We start from the raw sequence: 24042 nt of genomic DNA, 5'->3' as shown, positions 1-24042 counted from the left end.
AAGATATCCAAAACAGAAACTTGTGATAAATCTGTATACTACGACGGCGTATTCGTGCCATTTTAACAATGTAGAAAATTTTTTTTAAATCGTTTGAACGATTTAAGAAAACGTTTGTACGATTTAATAAATCGTTTGTACAATTTAATAAATCGTTTGTACAATTTAATAAATGGTTTACAATTTAATAAATCGTTTGTACAATTTAATAAATCGTTTGTACAATTTGATAAATTGTTTGTACAATTTAGTAAATCGTTTGTACAATTTATTAAATCGTACAAACGTTTGTACAATTTATTAAATCATTTGTACGATTTATTAAATCGTACAAACGTTTTCTTAAATCGTAAAAACAGTTTCCTAAATTGTTCAAACGATTTATAAAAATCGTACAAACTATTAAAAAATCGTATAAAGGATTTAATAAATTGTACAAACGATTTAACAAACGAATTGTACAAACGATTTATTAAATCGTACAAACGATTTATTAAATCGTACAAACGATTTAATAAATCGTACAAACGATTTGAAAAAAAAATTCTACATTGTTAAAATGGCACGAATACGCCGTCGTAGTATACTCTGTATGATACCAAATTTCATTTCAGTTAGTTCAAGCTCTGGAAAGAAAATGAACGGAAACTGCAAATAATTGGAAATTTTCCCAGTCCAGGGGGCTTAACTCTGTCCAAAATGGCTTGATCGTACCCAAAATTGAACCTGGGGCCCGTTTTACAAAAGGACTTATAGATAATTGACTGAAACCATAAACTTAAGCTGACTGTAATATTTTGCAAAATTAATTATTCTGTCTGAAATTCCTAGCAAAAATATATATTAAAATCTTTTTAAAACGAATAAATTCCTTTTCAAATCAATGTAAATTAGCAAAAAATCAGCAAATTTCAATTTTGTTTAGTTATAAGTTCTTTTGTAAAATGAGCCCCTTGACCAAGATATTCATATGATAAATATATATACAAACCAAATTTCATTTCAGCATTTTCAAGAAAATGTTGGAAACTGTTGGTGGACCGACAGATCGACCAACAACAGCAGCACAGCAATATGCCCTCCCTTATTTTTTTAAAAAAAGTGCTATTTCAGCTAAATTTTTGATTTTTATTTTAATGAATGCATTCAGGCATAGCTAGAAAAAAAACAAAACACACCTGACACCATGTCCCTATGGACATTAAATTAGCATGAGAAAAGGGAACTAACTCTAAACAAACATTCGGGAAAATATCGCATCGATAAAAGTATGACATATATATATACTCAAGTATATCCCTTTGCTCAATATTGACATCTTAGTCATTTGAAAGGCCTGTCTGCTTTGAAAAGTATACAAGCTCCCTTTTAATGATAAGGGCTAAGAAACATCACAAAATCACTCTTAAATTTACCTGCAGTAAAATAATTAAACGATAATGGGAAACGTGGGATAATTTGCATACATGTAACGGGCTTCGCACAAGAATTGCATGCATATTAGGCCTCCTTAGCTCCTGACCTATCGACCTGCTTAATTTACATTCCGGAAGGATCATCAACAAATCAACTCCGCTAACTTTCAAAAAGTTACCACAGAAAAAAAATTAAATAGAAATTGAAATATATTTTAACTAAGTGGGCAGCTTTATGTATAGGCCCTCAGACATTGGGAGTGAATAAAACAATATGGCAGACAAAATCCTCCTGAAAATCATGTTCAGCTTTAAGTTCAACCTTTAAGGAATTTTTCGGCCTATATATACCGATGAAACTACACCTACACTTTAATTTCTAAAAAGGCTGTAAAGCATTATAGGAACAAAATCAAAATCCTTAAAAAAATCATCAGAGACTCCACTAGACTCGAATCGATTTTAAAAAAAAGAAAAACGATCTCAAACAGAATATTCAAGTTCTAAAATTATTTAATCACATTAATCTGAATCATTTTAATACATTATTCATTTTAGGATATAAAAATTTAAAGTAATGACTAAAACAATATAAGAGGATCATGATTCATTTGCACAGGGTAATACAAGTAGTACAACTTAGCACTAAAGATATTCTTTTAAAATCCTTTACATGCATATATACATCTCATCTAGGTAAAAAAAAGTTTCTGTATAACTGCCAATGATCAAACAAACACAACATGCAACAATACAAGAACTGCAATAAAACATTTATAAAACTTAACTTCTGGTGCTGCCAATAAAGTATTGATAAACTTGTCAATTTGTAACACAACATTTTGTTCTTCATATCTTCTTAGAAAAACTGAAAGAGAAAATTAAACAGGCATTACAAAACATACTATAAACATTACATTTGGTGGTGTATTCTTTTCAGCACTTTTGGTGGAAATATATTTCAGCTAATTCAAGTACATCACTAAATGCCTTTAACATTGATACATGAATAAGAACATCAAATCAATGCTAACTTGTTTGAAAATCATTCATCGCCAAATATGGTACACACTGAATACATTCACAACTAGAAAACTGACCAGTCAGCAAGGGCCCCGCCATGGGGTAAAATTAAAAGGGTGCAGCCTACGGAATGATTAAAAAATGTACGAAGAATAAGCAACAGCAACTGTATTCTTAAAATTTCAAGATAATTCCTGTGTTCAAAAATCTGAAAATAATATTCTTGTACTTACATTAGGCAGTAAAGAACGACTTAACATTGAATGTATATTTAAACAATTATGAAGCTTGTGTTATATAAAATCCAGCCTTCAATGAATGCAAATATCATGAAGGCTTGACCTTAACTTTGAACAAACAGCAGTTGCAGACAAAGGTTTTCATTAATCTTAAAGTGACAGATAAAAAAAGCCTACTCAATTTTCTGCAGCAGGCTAATACTTAATCCCAAGGGATTAATTCCTCTCTCATCATTTTCTTTTAAAGTTACAATTTTTTCAGTTTAATGATTTTTTTATTTCTACCTTAAAAATTAATAATATTGTTGAATTAACATAAAGTGAAAAAAAGTAAATCAAAAAATCTTCTTTAATCTATATATCTTGTTTTTAGAATTCAATGAAATCATAACTATTAAGCAAAAATAAATTATGAAAATTTATATTTAAATCCACATTTCAGAGTGTTCATAGCATTCCAAATTGACTTAACTTCAAAACAAACTTCATTTGCAGACAGAGGTGGTAATTCATCACAATGTGACAGATAAAGATAATGCTCTGGATTTTCTTCAGGAGGAAAGCTAATTTATCTTTAAGGGACTCATAGCAGCATTCAGTTTACAATGGGAACATCTTCAGCAGTTATCTCTCTTTGCCAATGCATTCTTATATAAAGTTAAGGAATTTACCCCACCACCCCAGCTCTTAACCAGGTGACATAAAGAAACAAACTTAGCTCCAAAATATGTATTTCTGCCTATCTGAACTACCATACCAAATTTGAACAATTGGGCAACCAAAATAAAAAATAAAACCATTAAAATGCAAAAAAATTAACAAAAACCCCAGCTCCAAACCAGAAGACATAGAGAATAAACTTAGCATCAAAATATGTATTTTTGCCTACTGCAACTACCATTCCAAATTTGAACTTGATTGGGCAACCATAAAAAAAGTTACCACAAAAAAAAAGAAAATTTGTGGAAAATTCAAAATAATAATCCAGACAGAGTGATTATATCAGGGCACAACTTCATATGGGGGCCCTAATAATATACAGGGGAAAATATATTCTTAAAGTCCCTCTACCAGTACAGTTCTGATATTGTGATATTTTCAGGAAGTTAAAGTGATCTGCCTTTTTTAAATAACTTAAAATACTCAGTGTGTTATAATCGACAATTTATTATCAATGCAAACAATTTTAAACATTTTCATTTTACATATATATTCACACTTGATTTGCATGTTTTTCCCCCGTTTCAATTTGTTTATCAATATATTTTTGAAATTTTGATGGGTTATACAACACGTGGGTATACAACAGGTGCATATCCTATGCCAAGAATACAAATATATAAACTCAATATAACATTTTTCAATGTCCAGAAAACTTTTTTTCACTACTAGTGTATAGAAAGGATTAACAGCATGCCATGGAAAGGTCCAAAGCCATGAATTTTCCCAAATAAAACGTTAAATAATATTTGAAACTGTAACTCTTACTTCTGAAGGTAATCCTTGACACTCTCAAATCCACTTTGTCTTGCCAGATGAATCATGATGCCGGTGCAGGACTTTCCCTGCTTCTTACGACAGAAACTACAATTACATATTCCTCTGCATGGAGGACATGCCCAATTCTGTAAGACCAAAAAATAAATAAATCATACGTTGATATTATCTTATTTAAATGTAATTTCCTTACAAGTATTCCATTCCAAACAATTTCGACAAAGATAGTTTTATATATTCATATAACTCTTAAGAACACACCTCATTCTTCAGAGCTTCCTTTGCATCTTCTCCATACCTATTTCTTAGGCAAGGACCACAAAACTGAAATTTAAAACAAAAATTTTCTAGTTGCTTTAATATCTTTAACCAGTGTTTGAAATAACCATATGCCTGCCTACCCACCAGACTGACAATTAATTTTTCTTCACTTACTTGACCTCTGACACCAAAACAGGTCCCTGACCTACAGATAGTTTTCATGTCTGCTGTTTTCTGTCTGCACTGGTGACATGAAGTTCCCTGTAAAACACAAACCTATACTGTATAATTAATTAAAAACAGCAAACATAGGGTCAATCTTACAGTTCTTACTACTAAAAGCAACAATTTCAGCTATTTCTAACAGCTATTCTTAAACTTTATACTGATAAAAGAATGGATGATGCTTTAAAAATATGACATGTATTTCCAAAAACATACAAGTGATTATTCCTTTTTCAGACTAAGGTACAAAAGAATATATTTTGCAATAATATATTCTAATCCTGGTCTATGCTCTTCTGTTAAAAAAAAAGCGGGCTGGTATTCATCAATGCTTAAACTTATTTTTTGATAATTCCTGATCCATGCACTATTAGATAGACTTTAAGTTCATACTTACATAAAAGCTGTCGTAACGTTTCTCACTGACAAAGACAGCAACGAGAGCCAGATCATCCTCTGTTATTTCATCAGCAGTCCTGGTGTCAATCTGAAAGCTCTTGGTATGGTTGGACTTTGGCAGTTTTTCAACCTGAAAATTAATACAGCAAAACTTGGTTATAACGAAGTCGCTGGGACCTTTGAAATTACTTCACTATATCCGTAATTCGTTATATCCGTATAAGAAATTTACAAATTTATATAGCTGGGGAAACAAAATGACTTCGCTATATCCGTGAATTCGCAATATCCGTGTTCGTACTAAACGAGTTTTACTGTTTATTTACATATACATAGGGTCTTCAGATATCCGGACACCAGATATCCAGATGCTTCAGTATCCGGACAATTTTTCATTGGAACAGAATTTTTTAAATGTTATTTTGTCTTGTTTAACTGGTAATTCAGGCATCCAGACATTTCGTATATCCAGACAAATTTACCAGGAACCAAAGCGTCCGGATAAACAAGTCTCCACTGTACATGAACCTATAAACAGTAGCTCTTATTCTAAAATATGACATTGCCCTAATCAACCTCAATTTTAGCTGAATCAAAGGAAGCAAAAGAAACGTTTGTTACATGTATATGTTTTGGACATCAGTTACTGATTTCAGTCATTTTTAAGCATATAAAAATTACAAAGTATTTAATTTTTTGGCACATCTTGGTGTTAAACAACACAAGACCTCCAGAATCAAGAGTTCAATGCTTTCATGAAATTGTCAAACTTACACATTCCTCCTCAATGTCCTCATTCTCTTCTTCATCCTCACTACCATCATGTTTTACACTTGTCAATGAGGACTTGTTAAAAAATCCAAAGCGAACTTGTAGCTTCTGCAAAAGAATCACAAGAGTGTGATACATAATCAGTAAATACTATAAACAAGGCCAGGATATATGCATTATATTTATATACCAATTTACTGTAAAATCAACAATAACAAAGCATGTCCCAACAGTCTTGATTAATTTAATAGATTATCTAAAGCAAAAACAAAAGAAATATAAAAAAATTTCACTTTTTTTTTGACCAAACATTATATAAATTATGGTTCAAAAAGCTGCCATTTGACTAACATTTCGCTATAGTTAAATCTTTTAAAAGCAATATTCCCATCTGCAAGACGTTACAGAAATTAAAATCACCCAATAAACTATTCCAAAATTTACTATTTTAGAACAAGTGTTTTACATTAGTTGGAGAAGTATCAGAGTCTAGGACAGGATCACTATGGCGTCGTTTATCTGAATGAGTGGATTTTCCACTGATACGAGCTTTTCTGGAGGGATTGCGTCTAATTGGACCAAGTGGTTCTGACTTTCTGGGTTTTCGTGGTGCCTGAAAAAAAAATTGACAATAAGGCACATCCTCAAAAAAATGCAAATAAGGAAATCATTTAACCATTTAATCCTAAGGTAAATTAATTTAAACACTACTCTTTCACTCTTTAAAATTTTTTATAAGTTTTAAATTTTCTTCGTTACATTTATGAAATTATGCATTTAAGAGGTAGTCCACTGAAAAACCAGGCAGTATTGTATTAATAGGCGGCACATCGAATGTGACGAATATTTGATATTTTATTGAAAACAATATCAATGTAGTCCAAATGGAATAATGTAATCGAAGATTTGTTTTAAAATTGCTTATTTAGTAAAATATCCTTTTGTTTCGTGTTCTTGAATTCCCCTATATAAACCATTGAATTTAGATCAGAAACAACGAACTGTAATTTCCAATACTTATTTAACAGGACTATAATTCATGCTGAACTAAATCTAGAAATATTTCGTCTTTCAGTTTCAAAAATAAAATTGGTGGGCAAAACACTTTTGATAGTAGTTTTCTGTCAAAATATATCGACGTTTTTATGAAATTTTGCGATGTAAGAGTTATCTCCCGTGGCATCGGTAAATCTGCTAAACACCTTACTATCGAAATCCTAGTAAAATATTTAGAATATATACACAAAATAAAATTATTTAACAAAAAATTACTACTTTATTTTCAAAATAGAATTCATTTTCGCCTCCAAACGTAATATTTAGATTAAGATTGGCAGTATTATTCAGGTTGAATCCACGTTTCCATTGATGTATCAGTGACGTCATATACCTGACTAATATTGCGTCACAATTAAATAGTTACAAGTTTTCCAAAGAAGTTTGTAAATTCTTTGCATAAAAGCGCAAATAAAACGATTAAAAATAAATAATTTCTCTTTTTCTGTTCAATTACTTTTCAGAGTGCATCATCCTACTTGTTAAATAATCATATATTTTTATATAAAATGTATTTTTTTCACGGGCGACGTCTCAGCTAGAAGTCCCTTTTGAAAAGTAATTTTGTACATGTCCGAGAACAAATTTTTAAAACTGATTTACTAGGCTATGCGTACAAATAATTAATTGTTTATATTGAATATTTCTTATAAAATTAGGATGTGAAGAGATTTTATTTTCTTCTGATTATCAAGGAAAGATGAATATTTTAGATTTACGCAACATTTAATTCAAGTCAACGGAGTTGAGATGTTTATTTCATGATATTTGTACACACACACACACACACACACACACGCACAAAAAAAAAAACAACAAACAAACAAACAAAAAAAAACTTTTGATTATATTTATCTATGCAGTCAAACCAAAGTAAACGATCCACGGTACGATTAAAAATATTTTATTAAAAAAGTGAAAAATAAGATTTAAAAAATATTTATTGAGGAAAATTACTGTTGAACTCCCCACTTCAATTTGCCGCTAAAACGGAGAATTTCGTGGGCGTATTTTTTGTTTTGTATTGTTTTTGTTTGTTTGTTTGTTTGTTTGTTTGTTTTTTTTTTTTTTTTTTTTTTTTTTGGTTAAATTTGGTGATTGAAAAAATCACATACTCACATTCAATATGAAGTTAAAAAATGTGACCATGTTGGCCAATTCTAAAATGTTTTCCCATTGATGAAAGTTTTTTTTTTAATATGCCGCCTTGCCCCTCCCCCCACCCCACCCCGTCCCGGCTTTTTGCTTGCGATTTCTAGGCTCTTAAATAATGATACTATATATATGAAATAACTTATTTTCTTATTAATATAAAATTAAATTTTATAAGATGAAAATATAGGGGAAACGGCTTTTATAGATGACAGGTTTAAAAAATTTGGATAAAGCCGAGACTGTGCACATTTAAAATATTTTCTGCATTTAGGTACGTGCAAGTATATTTTCGCCAATGATAGAATTGAACTCTTTAATTCACAAGAGAATTTAAAAAAAATTAAGTTGGAAATAAGATATTTAATAAAGATAAGCTGTTTACTCTCAGTTGTTGCATAATGCATGTACAAAAACTTGTTTTTTTAATACCGAGTATCAAGAAATCAAACAGATGTTATACATGATTGTAATCTTCATGTACGTAAAAGGCATTAGTATTTGAAATAAAATGTATAAACATTTGAATCCATGGATAAAATAATTTTAAAACAGTTGACTAACTGAACAGAAATAAAAGACAAGCATATTTTTTTCTGATACATTAAATGCAGAATATTTCTAGTTTTACGGTAAAAACCGATCCCGATTGAAATAAAACCGATCCCGATTGAAAATAATGCAAAATGTGTAAAGTTATAAAACTAAAGACAACTGCCACCCATAAGACATGTACAAAAATAAATCAAGTAATTTTTTGGCCATATTACAACAAAAGAGCCAAATTTAACATAACAATTATAGTATTTCCTTCTTAATATAATTCCGGTCGGGATCGGTTTAATTGTGAAAAATTGTAAAACATAGGTAAATTTGACTCCTTTTAATTCTCTCAATATAAGGGTGCCCACTGATTTTATTGAGTGACTCAATAGTTTGTACTTTGTATTCATAATAACATGAGAAAAAAAATCTGTCATTGAAATGTATTGGGTTTTATAACGTAATGAAAATTGGGTAAAGAATTCAAAAAGTTACTTGCTAAACTCAATTTTGGACCACATATTTTTTTCTAAAGAAATATAAATTGGGGTCTTATTCATTTCTAAAATTAAAGATAAGAGTCTATGGTATAAATAATATTGATAGACACATCCAGGTTTTGCGTATCTGGTACATATAAAACAAAATAAAAACGTAGTATTTTTTTTACCCCCATGTTGACCTTTTTGCACTTAAAATTGAACACTTACCAAAAATAGGACTAGTGGAGCACTAAAATTTTTTTTGATGTTGTCATGTGTAAACACTTGCTTTAATAAGTCTACATGCAAAAAATAATAAAAATCCATGACATGCGATGTGCCACCCATTGCCTGATTTTCAGTGGACTACCTCTTAATCACAACAAATCACATACAGATGGACAGGACTTTCCAGGTAAATTATTCTATGTACCTTAATAACCTTGTCTCTTGGGACAATTTTCTTTGTCTCTGGAAGCCATTTTACATCTGCCATCAACTTCTCCAACTACAAATTAATTGTTCAAGATTAATGTGAAATAAAATTTCATTTACATGTTCAAGAGGAAAAATATGGTACCATTTACTTACAATGACTTTGTTGTCTGCCAAATTTTTGGCTCGAAGTTCTTCATAGTTAATCATGGTAATTGATTCTGCCTCTACTATTCACTCTGAAATGAAGTACTGAAATAAATTCTTTCATCTCTTTGTCCAATCCTTGCTTGAGATTATTTCTGTTTAATGACACAACACTTAGAGTGACAGGTCTTTCCAGTCAATTCGAACAAGAGATGTTTGTCCACTAATTAATATAAAGAGGCAGTCTTACACCTAGGAAATTGAAAATGGATTAAGATAAGATGTGATTAAGATAATATGTTGCCCGAGGGTTCTCTATGAATGGAAAACAATTTATCTGGAAATTTTTACTTCCTGTCATTGTTTTTTTTAAAGTGTGAATTATTTCCATTTGTTGGAATAAATATGATACATAGTTCAATTAAAATGAGATTCCTGGGAAAATCTTGGTCAACAATTCAGGCAACCTTGAGAGAGGGAGGAAGAGAAAGGGATGTCTTTAAAAATATCAATTCAGTGCAAACAACTGACTTAATACAGCCTCATGCTTTATTGTGTTTCTTCATAGCTACAAACCAAAAAGGGACTTACAATTATCTGTCACTATCAAATAAGCAAAATTGCTGTACATAGCCTCCTTTCCACAGTTTAAAGGTACTATGACACAGATTTGAAGTTAATATTTTCTCATTTTTTCTGTATAATATCACGAATTATATATTTTAATAGCATTTCACACAAAAATTGATTAAAAAATTTATTTCATTTAAAAGTTATTAAAACTTTAAATTTTTTGGCGGGTTTGATTGACACATCCTTGCACTTTCACAAATTTTTACTTTATTCTTAATCCTTAGGAAAATTGGCAATTTTGATGTGTTTTAATGAGAAATATTAAAACTTTTATCCAAAAAAAAAAATATATTATTCAGAGTAGAAATGTTAGAAAGCAAAACACCTTCACAAGCATCGTCATTCCGAACTAAGAGATGCGTACAGAGTTTAGCAAATCGAGCACACTCGTGTTATGTACACAGTTTTTGTAAACAGGGCTCGAGTTCTGTTATTGTTTATATTTAGAATTCCCCGGGTGCGTTCAATCGTCACAGTCTGCTTACCACAACTGCACGGACTGACAATATATTGTGCGTTTGTTTTGCTTTCGAACTATCAATTTTCTGGATTATAGTATTAATATTTTTCATTTATACAAAACGAGATTGCCACTTTTCCTAAGGATTAAGAATAAAATTAAATTTGTGAGAGTGCAAGGATATGTCAATCAAACCCGCCGAAAAATTTGAAATTTCAATATCTTTTAAACGAAATAAGATTTTTACTTAATTTTTGTGAAATGCTATTAAAATATATAAGTCGTAATATTATAGAGAAAATAATAACTTCAAATCTGTGTCCGAGTACCTTTAATATAAAGATGGATTTATTTATCGCTTTATTTGCAAATGTATATTTCAGCTATGATCACAAATAATATGTATCAAATGGTGATGCATATCCAATTTCACACCATGCATTGTATGAATGCTGCAGACATTTTGATTTAATAAAAGCCATATCTGACATAGATCTAGGCCTATATAACTTCGATCAAGAAACAGAATCTGTTCACCATTTTCCATGTCAACTAGCGATTGATTTTCTGTCCGAACGCAAAACTAACACTGTTAAGAAAAGTTATTTTAATACTAACTTTAATTATTCATCTAAAATTCAGTTATACTTACACTGACAACTACAAACACCGGTACGCTAGAACATGTGCTTCTTTAGATTTTCCCGCCACCAGCAGAGGGCGCTCCGCCGTTTAATTTTTTTAAACAACTTGTACGTCAAATTAGTCGTGCTTCTGTTAATGTTTCAGCTGTAACGTTATATCAGGGACGTATATACTAAGTATAAAGTATATAGGTCCCTGGTTATATGTACAGTAAATGTTCAGGTACTCAAACTGTTTAATATCCTGTATAATAGGCCTATTTACAATAAATACTTCTCGGGGGGGGGGGGGTCCGTATTACCCTAGAAATTTGCATTTATTTTTAGATAAAACTTAGTAAGTGACCTGGAGCCACCTACAAAATGGCTGATCCTCTCCTCATTGCTCTTAGAAACCCGTGGATCTGTGTTGAGTTGTTATGAAAATTCATATCTTTACTCATTTCGGAAAGTAGTATTTTGGTGGGGGGGCTTCTGGGTCGGATATTTTTTTTATTTTGACAGGAATGGACCCCCCATCCCAACCCCCTGGAAAAAATTTCTAAATCAATCAATTAATTATCTTTCAAATAGAAGCAGTCAGAGGAGAGGTATTCAGTAATAATGCCTACTGTCAAGTGTTTGATTTATCAATGCAAACTACTCTGCAACAGATAGATAATTCAAGGTTCAAGTATACAAGTTCAGGGTCACCAAATTACTATATTATCAATCATTTTGTCAACAATTGCTAATAATGCAATGAAGAGCTAATTACACTTGTTTGAAAATTCTATTGTAGCCACTGCTGATGCGCATCTTAAACAGCTGGCAAAGTAACAAAATCATCACTTTTAATTGAAAATTATTAATATTGACTGCAATAATACCAGAATTCTTTTCTCTTGTATTTTGATAAAGACAGACACTCCAGTCTTTGGCCCATTTTATAAAAGAACTTATGAATGAAACCAAAAATTCTTCTTATAACTTTCTTTTTTCTGTTAAATTTAAGATGGTTTTAAACTTTTTAAAAGGAATGTATCAAGATATTACTAGTATCATGATAGAAATTTTAAACTCTTTAATTTTGCAAACTTTATGATCAACTAAAAGTTTTGGTCTAAGTCGTAAGTTCTTTAATAAAAAAGATTCCTGATGTAGAGATGCACATTATCATTGTGCCAAATAACAAAATAAAGCAAATGTACATGAAAGAAAAACTTTATTGATATCATTTTCTACGTTGGTCAGATTCCTCTGCTAACTGCTGAGCATAAGCTTCCCTGATACATTTGAATGCTTGTAAATTAGCAAAGGGTGTCTGTGTCACTGGATCAAAGTATTTGGCAGGTAACTTAGTAACTGGGCAGAATTGTTTATGAGGAATTTTCGCCTTTCGCTGCGAGAAATATTCACGGTAGTTTCTCTCATCCGTGAATGTAATAAATGTTCTTGAACACTTTTCATTTTCATCCAATTTTCTCTGTGGTTCAGCACTGAAATTACAAGATGATAAATTGAGACATTTTTTTATTTGTAACAAATATTAATGCATAAAACTTCAATCCTATCGGGTATTTTATGGGTTAAAATAAATAACTGAGGCCACCCTTAAAAAATTGTTTGTTTGGAATTGCTGCCTGAAGGGTTTCAGACACAGTAGGGAGGAAGGGAAATTATTTTTTTTTTATAAATTTTAAATTTTTGATAAATTTCTCAGTATAAAACAGTAATTACATTTTCTGACTTTTAAAAAAGTATCTACCATCAACAAAGAAACATAATTTTGCATAGATCTGACACTACATTTCAGTGTTTTGTATTGTGCATGTGATAACGGGCAAAAAAATTAAATAAAAAAAATCTTCCTACTTTTGGTCAATAATTTTTTTTCAGGAGGGGGCATTTCAATGAGGCGAGAGGCAATTCCAAACAAACTATAATTTTATTTTGGCCTGACCAGGTTTTTTTATGGAGTACATATTTTAGCAACAACCATTCTAAAATTTAGATCCAATATCACCAAATATTATCATTTGCAATTATTTATGTACAGTACAAAAATATACTGGTTTAATAACAACCAAAATGGAAAAATGCTCATTGATGACTATTGTGCATGCCACATGTTTGCTAAATTTATATTCAATATTCCAAAAAGATTCAACATTTAAACTCTGCAAAATGAGAATTAAAAAAAAAACAATTAAAAATGGAAATACAAATGTAACATAGAAATTGCTCCAAGAATTGAAATTTCTGAGTCCAGGGCATCTTTAAAATAATGTTTGTTTGCCCACTCTCAAATCAGGGGAAAATTATTGGGTAGGTGGGAAAATCTTTTTTTCCAGAAAATTTCAACATACATGTATTTGTTGTTTTGAACATATTTTATTGTATAATTTATACAAAGGGATTGGTTACAAGTTCTTGCAACTTAAAAAAACCTTTGTATTTGTTGTCAGACAGGATGAGAGGAATAAAAAGAAAAAAAATTGTCCTGGAGTGTAAAAGAAAAGTTTTTAGCTGGGCCATTTTCAGTCAGTCGGCCAGGAGGGGGCAACTAAACAATGTTTTAATTGTGGCCAGACATTCTTTTTTTTTCAATTTGGTATTTGTTTGATTTCAGCAGACAGTAAATTATCATAAGAATATCATAAGTTCAAAAAAAAAATTGTAACTATCATCTTCGCTAGCCAAGGGTTTCTGATACGCTCCTCTCCTCATAAACCCTTGTCATACGGTGAAGTCAAAAGACGGGAATGTTTTCCGTAACGTGATCTCGAATCTATCAGGTATGCACAGATTGCGTCATCGCCAGAAATAAAGACACGTGTTAAAAAAAATTAAATCAAAGTTTTTTCAAGAATAATTAAGAAGCAATAATTGAGTTATGTTTATTCATTATTTAAAGAACAAATCTGAAGCTTCAATATAGATTCTTAATTACATATTTAGAAGATATTGGAATCTATAATCACATATTTAGAAGATATTGGATGACACCATGGCTATTTTTAGAATTGAATGTTACGGATCGTTGTTTTCTTGCGTTTTTCATTTCCGAGATTAAAGAGTGAAGATGTATCCCGAACGCAAATATCGTCATTTACAAAAAACAATTGCTGATTGGTCGACCTGGGTGTACTGAAATCCAATCAGAACTCTGGTAAAAATCCCGATTTCTATGAACACCGTATGCCAAGGGTTTATGAGGAGAGTAGCGTATCAGAAATCCTTGGCTAGCGAAGATGCGTAACTATATGATAGTGCTATTTTTTTTTATTTTCTGAGAGAACATGATTCATGAATAATGATGCTATCCTACTTTTACCATTTTTTTTTTTATTTTTCCATGGAGTGCAACATGCCTATTGGATAAGAAGTGGTAAATATATGAAAAGCTAACAAACGAATAAATGACAGATAAACAGGCAAGTGTCAGTTCAGAGAAGCTCACTTCAGCCATTGGCTCAGGTGAACAAAAACAATACATTCCTTCACTTTTATTAAAACTTATTACAACCAACCAATCCCTGTGAAGAAGACACATAATTCTTACTTTCATATCTCCCAAAATATTGAGGTTGATCAATGAGAGATAGGGTATTTTTTTTCTAACTATAAGTCTAGTCTACTTTGCTTGAGACAAATATAAAACATCAGAGTCAATCACATTTACCTGTCCTCATCCACACTGATTTCTGGCTCTGGGGGAAGCTCCTCAATCAGAGGCATGGTCATGGAATGATAGCGGATGATTGGACCTCGATGCATTTGTTTCTGAATGCGGTTCTTCTTTTTCTCTAGTTCCATTCTTTGATAATTTTCTGCAAATAACATCATTAACATTAATCTCACTGAAACAATATTCTTTTCAATGATTTATTTTTGTGAATGCTTTTTGTTTAATTTAAAATTCAGTATTTCGCTTTTGTTCTAAAAAAAAAAAATCTTCATCACCTTCACTCCTTTTATTCTAAGTACGAGTTTGACTCATTCAGAGATTTACTGTAAACCAATTATTATTTGTGTCATCTTTTATAAATTTGCAATTTATCAGTTTTAAATCATTCCACGATCATTCCACAATTAATTTTCGCAATTGAGGAATTATTCTCTACAAATACAAAGCAAAAGAAAGGGTCTGCAGTGATTAATATTCACAAGTCCAAGTAGTCATGAAACTCGTGAATATTTCTTGCACGTGAATAAAAGCTGGTTTACAGTATTCTTTAGACTCGCTCACACTTACCCAGAGATGTCAGATTCTCCTCTTCTGTGATTTTTGCCTCCTCCAGTAGCTCCTCCTGAGTTAACCTCCTGACCTCTGACACTCGCTTCTGAGCCGCCATTTCCTTCAGCATTTTGGCTCTGGCCTCTCGCTGCTTGTCTCTCTGTTCTCTGGCTTTGGACTTTTCTGATGTTGTGTTTCTAAGTTTCTTCTTTTCTGTTCACATATAATAAATATTATAAAAAGAAAGTGTCAAGAAATATTCCTCCCTCTAGTTATGAACATAAAATACTTAGTACCACCCAAGATATCTTCCGTACCTGGTGTGTGATAAATTTGTACTTTGGAAACTTTCTCTGTTTTAGGTTTCGGTTTTTTATCTTCTGTTTTCTTCTTTGCAGGTGGTTCCTATAATAAGAATTAGATGTATGTACATGTGAATCCTAAAATTATACGTAAGTATACCTATATGCCACAAAAATTTTATAATGTTTGCATGGTATTAATAGCAAACTTAAGAATATGTACCGTATAAGAAGAATTTTTAGCGAGGATTTAATTTTGGCATTATTAGCGAGGAGGCCAAGATTGCTAAAATTGAATATCGCTAAAAATTAGTTGTGTTTTATTTGTAACAGCTTCTTTAATATGCATTTTAAAATCACTAAAATAACATCTCGTTAAAAATAAATGATCAGTTTTTAAGGACAAATCGCTAAATTTGTGTCTCGCTAAAATTTCCACTTGTACGGTAATTCTACATGCTATATATACTGGCAAAAAGAATCATTTGTTATATCTTGTTTTGTACATGCAAATCAATTTACCATTTGTCAGTATTGTCTACATGCAAACAAGAGAAACAACAGTCCCTGCAGTAATCAGGAAACTCTGTACCTTATAAGCTTTAGTAACGACTCTTCTCTTTTTCTTCGGACCTTCATCTTCATCGTCACTTTTAGGCTCATCATTTTCATCAATACTTATATCAGAGTCTGTTTCATCTTCTTCTGACTCCTCTGACTCGTACACTACATCGCCTTCTTCCTAAACATCCAATCAATGAAACCATCATTATAGACCTTTTTTTTCAAATTACATGAACATGTAGTCAAGTAAGTCAACCGTGAAAGAATTTCCAAAGCTACTTCAGCAGATATACAGATTTAAAATGTGGTCTTCACATGTACAGTATAATTTGTCCAAACCGGCTACCGCCGGTTCCATAAAATTTGGCCGGTTTAGACAGAATCCGTAGTGCAGGAAAAATGCAGGAAAATGTCAATTTCGAAAATTTCGTTGTTTATTTACAAGTACATCATATACATATTATAAATAAAATTAAATGATGAAATAAATTAATATTTTGGAGTCTGAAATTATAGAATAGTCTCACATGACTTAAATTTATTTTCTTATTTGTTCAATCACGAAGTATGAAAGTCGGGTGAAATGTTACCTCAATCAAAATATACAGGACAGGCACGCATAATATAGGCTTACTATGTATCAAGCGGACCGGGTTTCGCTTGTCAAAGATCTCATTCAATGTATTAACAATGCGCAATTATTTACGATGTGCTAATTATTAGATTGAACTTTTAATTTTTATGTAAAAAAAACTACGTCTTCCCCCACAGTGTTATGGCGCCATTTTGAAATACGTTCGATTTTCGATCCCGATTTATATATTGATTTGTAAATCGCGTACATATATTTTTGTGTTTATGTTTTAATGTAGTAAAAGGAGTTAAAACAAAGTTAATTTTTTTAAATTGTAATTTAATCATATAATATATTTTTCAAGTGGGCTGCGTCACCGCCGCATTTCACAGATTACGTCTTATGGCACTAATCATGCTAATGTAAACACGGATTATAACATCCACCACGAAAGGTGTTAATTGCTCTGAAGTAACTCAGTTGTGGCCGGATTAGAGGGAATAATTACCGTTAATTATGAGCAGTTGGGACTAGTATGGCCGTTCGGAATACAGAATAGACAGTATCCGGACTACACAGAATTTTTTTTATTGAATTTGTTAAAGAAGTGCATGGGACTAAAATTTGTAGACGGAATGGACAAAAGTCCGGAGTACTCAGAGTCCGGATTAGACAAATTTTACTGTAATTTAAACTAAATTATAAATATTTTTCATGTGGTTCTTTTGTTTGGCATTTCTAATGAAACAACTGATTAAAACAATAAAAAAGATCCACACAGTTTTCTTGACAAACCTTACCTCGTCGAATCCTCCGTATGTGGTTTTGTAAAATTCATCTTCATCCTCTGCTTCAAGCAGGCGAGCCATTCTGTTTCCTGCATTGCCTCTCTTTTCCCTGCTAGCAGCCATTGTGTTGCTTTAAAAAATATGAAAGGTGGTTTAGCCGCTAATTCCATTGGAACTAACAACCTACCAGTATCCCTATAGGGTATTTAATTATATCCTTTACATGTCTTGGGAATCTGGCACATGTAACACATCTAACTTAAATTCATTGACATAAAGTTCATCAGTCCAAAAATTTAAATACTTGACAAACAAGTCATGTTTACAGTGTTCTTCATTAAATTTAATTTCCCAAAGAAAAGAACTGAATACTGTTACGATAAGATAAACCTATACACATGATACGTGCATCTATAGACAGATATAGAATCGTTTGGTAAACAGGTCCGGTACAATCTCTTGATTAAGCTATATTGCTTGATTTAGCTATGTAGCTTTATTAAGCTTTTCAATATAGCTTGATTAAACTATTTTATCCGACTTTTTTCTCAAATGTGTTATTTTTTGAACATGTGCAAAAAGTCGTACCTTGGTGCATTAGAAATATTAAACTTTAATTTGAACTCTTCTGAATACAATGCATGTAAAAATCACTCACCAAATGGTGTCTCCTTGAGAGACTTTGTATTCAAATTTTTGAAAGTTTTGGGGCTATTGATGAGTGGACACACAGTTATTTCTTGAATGAAATTATAATGGAGGTCAGTTATGGCCAACAGGATAATTGATTGGTAACAGTTCAGCACAATGAAAAGCAATCATTCTTACCCACGCCTCACTGCACCCAAAGTAGTGGACAGTTACTCAAACAATGGAAATTTACATTTTGATTAAAAGTATTCAACAGCAGCAATGTTAGAATTTTCTATGATTTAGGCTGTATAAAAAGTGTATTTTTGATACTAATCCATAGTACATAGTGAATAGTAAAATACTTGCGACTTTTTGTTTATTTCTTGCTAAAAACGTTTTTGTGAAAAACTGCACATAAACAGCTTTATCAAGCTACTTTGAATAGCTTAATAAAGCTATACAGCTTAATCAAGAGATTGTGCTGGTCCTGGTAAATGTTAATCTCAGCGAGATGGGTAGAGACTGAAAATTTAGTCTGACGTCTACTACCCGTCAGACCAAATTTTCAGTCTCTACCCAGGTAAATGTATGGCATAATTTCACTCATTGGAAAAAAACTACAAGTATCCTCGTGTAACTCTTCTTAAAAGATAGACCCTCACCTTTATTTTTACTGAGAATAGTGCTTTAAGTCGTTTAAATTTAACTCCTTTCCTTCGATCCTTGTTAATTAATTTTTTTAATTTTTGGTACCGCTTTGCTCGAGGCAGCAATTTTATGAAGATCGAACCCGATGCTATTTCACAGAAAACTGATGCTTTTAAAATTAGTTTGTACAGTAAGAATTAAACAAGCAAATTCAAAGAATTGTGGTCTCCCGCTTTCGGTGTCTTCGTGGGCGAAGTGTCATTTTTATGACACATTGTGTCAAATATGAACGGCCCTTCCACAGGGATGTTTCTAAAACGCGGAACGGTTAGATTTAAATAAATCACTAAAAATATACAAATTTTATTACAAACGATACATCTGATATATACTAGTATTCAATCCTCCATTGTTAAATACAAGCTGATTTAGTTATGTTCAGTCTCTTACTCATGAAAATCTCTGACATAGCAGTGACTTACAATTGTATTTGAAAGTGTGTGTGTGTAAGGGGTGGGTGGGTTCAAATTTACTTGAAAAGAATCTGACAAGCAAAAAATAAAAAGACAGACTTTGTTTGATTCAGGAGCAGGGATAAGTTCCAATTCCAACATCATTCAGTACTATTTTTTACACTAAATGACTACATTAATTACACTAACAAAAGGGATGGGGTTTCAATGAACATTTCTAACTTCTATAGTTGAAAGGTTACGTCTCGGAAAAGCGGGGGGGGGGGGGGGGGGGCAAATGTTAGATGAACCATGGTAGAGATGATTATGTAAAAAAAAATTCTTGCCATTATGGTTAGAGCAAACCTATCCTGCATATAAACACCGCTCAGGTACATGTAACACTCGTTAAAATTTTATACAAAATATAGTCGCATCCTATTCATTGAAATTCTATAGATAGATAAATATGGAAAGCTTTTTTGTGGTAAATTTAATGTGGCATCTTTACATTCAGTGAAGTTAAAGTTTGTTTGTATGTGGTACATGTGTGTGTGTGTGGGGGGGGGGGTATATGTACGACCCGTAAATCATTTGATTTGACTTTGTTTTTCCGCTCATCGGAAAGGTATGAGGAGTTGCTAAAGGTATGCCCTTCCCCTTTTTAGTCCAAAATTTACATAAGATTTAATAGTCATTTCTTGGTGTGACTGGGGGGGGGGGGGGGTCGCACTTCTTTCCGTACCAATTTCCCAACAAGCTACCACTAACCTTCTTTTGACCTAAACTGTTACCTGCCTGTTGAAAGTGAGGGGGTAAACTTACGTCCATATTTTCAATACTATATTATGTCTATCTTTGCAACAACAAAAAAAAAATGGAAGGCTAAGACCCCCCTCCCCCGGTTCCGACACCTATGATAACTCTTATTTGACAAGACCTTTTCTTTAAGAAGATTTGGACTATTATTTTTATAGATGATGTAGTTAATGTCTTTAGTAACCAGGGTTCACATTTCTAAGGATGACATTACAAGGCAGTATATTGATTTGACCCGAAAGCATACAAACGCTTTTTTGTATCGATTTATCCGAGTTTGTTATAGTCCGACATTGCAATGGTCCGACTTATCTGTCAGCGGCCCCTACCCAGACCCAAAACTGCCCCCCTCCCCTTACAGATTTCTGGATTCGCCACTGCTTGCATAATCTGAATGTCAAAAACTAGTTATTTTATCTTTACAAATATTTTTATGTATACATTCTAGTAGTTTTTTTCCTTCTACATGTACCTATATCAAGACAATACATGTATGTTTTTTCATGAATGAGCTTTCTTTCAAAAGAAAAAAAAATACTTTGAAATAAACGTTTAGATGGATACGCAGGATCTGAGTCTAGTTATAATGTATTTTAAAGACCATCACATGAACACGTGTCAGTTCTGAGGGTATGCACGATTCATGAATATATAATAGCTTACGATAATTTTTTATTTAATACGACTTTTATACGTAAAAAAATTGCTTTTATATCTGATTTATGCCGAATTTATGTCATTTGTTTGACAAAAAAATTTCCGTTTTCCGTTCCGCGTTTTAGCAACACCCCTTCCACAGGCACCTGACGTTACTTTTTTAATTTTCTCTCAATATAAAAAAAATGAACCCCTACCTAGTGTATTATTAGGTAGGGGTACATTTTTCATGCCCCGGTAATCGAAGATCCGGGGGCATATAGTTTTTGTTGTGTGACTGTCTGTCAATCTGTTTGTCCGCAAAAACTTAAACCTCGCCCTTAACTTTTGATTAAGTGGAACCATGACTTTCTTTCACATGTGTATTCCTTGTGATAAGACCTTTCTTTGCATACCACTAAATTTGACCTTTTGACCTTAACCTTGGAGTTTTACATAAACATTCTGAACTTTTACTTTAGCATAACTTTTGAGAGTAGTTACTGGGACTTCCATACTTCACATATGTAATTTCTGTGACAAGACCTTTCATTTTAAAATACCAATATCTTTGACCTTGACCTTGGAGATGTATATACCAAAAAAGAAACTTTAGCCTTGGCCATAACTTTTGAAAGGTAAGAGGTAGGGCTTTATTCATACTTTACATATGTCATCCTTGTGAGACCTTTCATTGGATACCGACATCTTTGACTTTTTTGACCTTGGAGTTTGACCTACTATCTAAAACGAACCTTGACAATAACTTTTGAAGGGTTAAGGCTAGGGCTTTCATACTTTTCACATTTAATCCATGTGACAAGACCTTTCATTGAATACCAAAGTTTGAATGGTTAGAACTATGGCTTTCATACTTCATATATATATAATCCTTTTGACAAGACCTTTCTTTAAAAACCAACAACTTTGATCCTTTGACCTTGACCCTGGAGTTTGATCTACCTTTCAAAAACTTATCCTTGGCCATAACCGTTGAACAGGAGGTGCATAGGCTTTCATATTTCACAATTGTATTTCTTGTAAGAAGATCTTATTTTCTAACCAACGTATTTAAGACCGCAGAACATTAACTGGCAAAATTGGAAATAAACAGCTTACGTCTATGGCACGCCAAATTCACAAAAATGAGCTAAACATAGTTTCACAGTCGATAAACTAGGTTTATTGGTTGTAAACTATAGTTTACGGACTGTAAACTATAGTTAACAACGTTAATCTATATTTTACATCCGTAAACCATAGTTAACGCGATAATCTATGTTTCACAACCGTAAACTATATTTAACACTGAAAACAATCATTTGCGATTGCAAAACATAGATTATCTGATAAATACAGTTTCACGATTTGTAAACTATAGTTTACAAACCGTTAACTATAGTTAACGATCTGATAAATATAGTTTCACGATTTGTGAAACTATGATTAACAACTCTTAACCATAGTTTACGATTGTAAACTATATTTTACAAACGTGAATCTATGTTTATCAACAAAATCTATTGTCAACGCTTATTAAAGACAGATAAACTTAGATTATCATTCGTAAACTATAGTTAACAACAGTTAAATATAGTTTTACAGATGAAAACTATACTTAACGAATCGTTAACTATAGTGAACGAATCGTTAACTATAGTTTACGGTTTGTAAACTATAGTTTACAGTCGAGAAACCTAGTTTATCAAATGTGAAACTAGGTTTATCTCATTTTTGTGAATTTGGCGTGCCATATACGTCATTTCTATCTGTTACAATGAAAACATTCAGTGATAGACAGTGTAATGGGCGGGTACAATTCGACGCGGACGTGGGGAAAACATCGGATTGAAATTGCAGATAGAAATTCATTTTTAATCCACCTGAACTGTTTTCAAAGCTAAGAGTGAATATATGATCCAAAAATCAACTAATTTCAACTCCCGAATACATACTGTTTGAAGTTCACATTAAAACGAGTTTTAGCTTATAGTTTTAAGGATGCGAAAGATCAGAGAAGACAAAGATTATTTTTCAGGAGATATTTGATTCTAGAAGGGTAAAAATTGTCGAGTCAGGTCATGACTTAACATGACAATATATTTTATTTCTAGGATTATAAGAGTGCATGAGTTTAATACTTATTCTCACTGAAAAATGTTGGACAACTTTATTTAAAATTGTTAAGCCCCCCCCCCTCCCCAACACAAACATATATTTACCAAACAGAAATCAAATACTTGTCCCTTCATACATTTCTTTGAAACACTTTACAGAAAATTCTGATTTATATTAACTATCTTCAAACTGACCAAAATTGAAATTATTTGTCTTTTGGGTCAATCAGTAATGTGCCTTCTAGCGTAGCTGAGGTGGATTGAAAATGAATTTCGATCTGCAATTTCAATCCCATGTTTTTCCCACGTCCGCGTCGAATTGTACCCGCCCATTTCATTGTCTATCACTGATTGTTTTGATTGTAACAGATAGAAATGACGTAAGCTGTTTATTTCCAATTTTGCCAGTTAATGTTCCGCGGTCTTAGTTTGCATATGGGAACATCAATATTTCACAAATATACCTTGTTTTATTAAGAGAAAAATAAGTAACTTCAGGTGTCTGTGGCCCCTTCATATGTCATTCACAAGTTATCCCTGAAGATGAATTTTTTAAAAATAAGGTCAATCATGAAGGTCAAGGTTAAGGAGTCAGAAATCATCGCATGCTCGGAAATATAATGTCAAAGGTTATGCACTTGTTAAATATGAAATCCCTATCTCTTCAATCAAAAGTTATAAGGAAAAATTAACATTTTCGAAAAGTAGGTCAAACATCAAGGTTAAGGGGTAAAAAATCATAGCAATAGTGTATTTTAGAAAGGCCTCGTCACGGGCAATACACATATTCAAAAGTTATGACCAAGGTTAAAGTATTTAAAAGTAGGACAAACTTCCAAGGTCAAGGTCACGATGTAAAAAATTACAGTGTATATAGAAAGTTCTTATCACAGATAATATACATGTAT

The 24042-nt window shown here is 32.0% G+C and overlaps 2 protein-coding genes across 2 annotated transcripts; both read right to left on the bottom strand.

Annotated features, from left to right (window-relative positions):
* Positions 1–1910: 1910 nt before the first annotated feature.
* LOC134237179 (cell division cycle-associated protein 7-like) lies at positions 1911–11463 on the bottom strand. Its single transcript, XM_062719282.1, has 10 exons — positions 11391–11463; positions 9655–9737; positions 9497–9571; positions 6297–6443; positions 5834–5938; positions 5058–5189; positions 4610–4696; positions 4436–4498; positions 4166–4302; positions 1911–2283 (listed from the first exon to the last, which is right to left on the bottom strand). Exons 2-10 carry the CDS (start codon positions 9706–9708, stop codon positions 2265–2267), a joined length of 819 nt encoding a protein of 272 aa, XP_062575266.1. The 5' UTR covers positions 9709–9737; positions 11391–11463; the 3' UTR covers positions 1911–2264.
* Positions 11464–12569: 1106 nt separating this feature from the next.
* On the bottom strand, positions 12570–19186 carry LOC134237168 (vacuolar protein sorting-associated protein 72 homolog). The gene is made up of 7 exons (XM_062719272.1): positions 19125–19186; positions 17842–17959; positions 16496–16645; positions 15919–16006; positions 15620–15814; positions 15047–15194; positions 12570–12860 (listed from the first exon to the last, which is right to left on the bottom strand). The coding sequence occupies exons 2-7, from the start codon at positions 17950–17952 to the stop codon at positions 12596–12598; spliced, it is 957 nt and encodes a 318-aa protein (XP_062575256.1). The 5' UTR covers positions 17953–17959; positions 19125–19186; the 3' UTR covers positions 12570–12595.
* Positions 19187–24042: the final 4856 nt, after the last annotated feature.

This window comes from Saccostrea cucullata, unplaced genomic scaffold (genome assembly GCF_032062105.1).
Source record: "Saccostrea cucullata isolate Sc308-1 unplaced genomic scaffold, CSIRO_AGI_Scuc_v1 ctg574, whole genome shotgun sequence".
Lineage (NCBI taxonomy): Eukaryota > Metazoa > Mollusca > Bivalvia > Ostreida > Ostreidae > Saccostrea > Saccostrea cuccullata.
The sequence above is the reverse complement of the archived record's forward strand: the minus strand, read 5'-3'. Positions and strand labels throughout refer to the sequence as shown.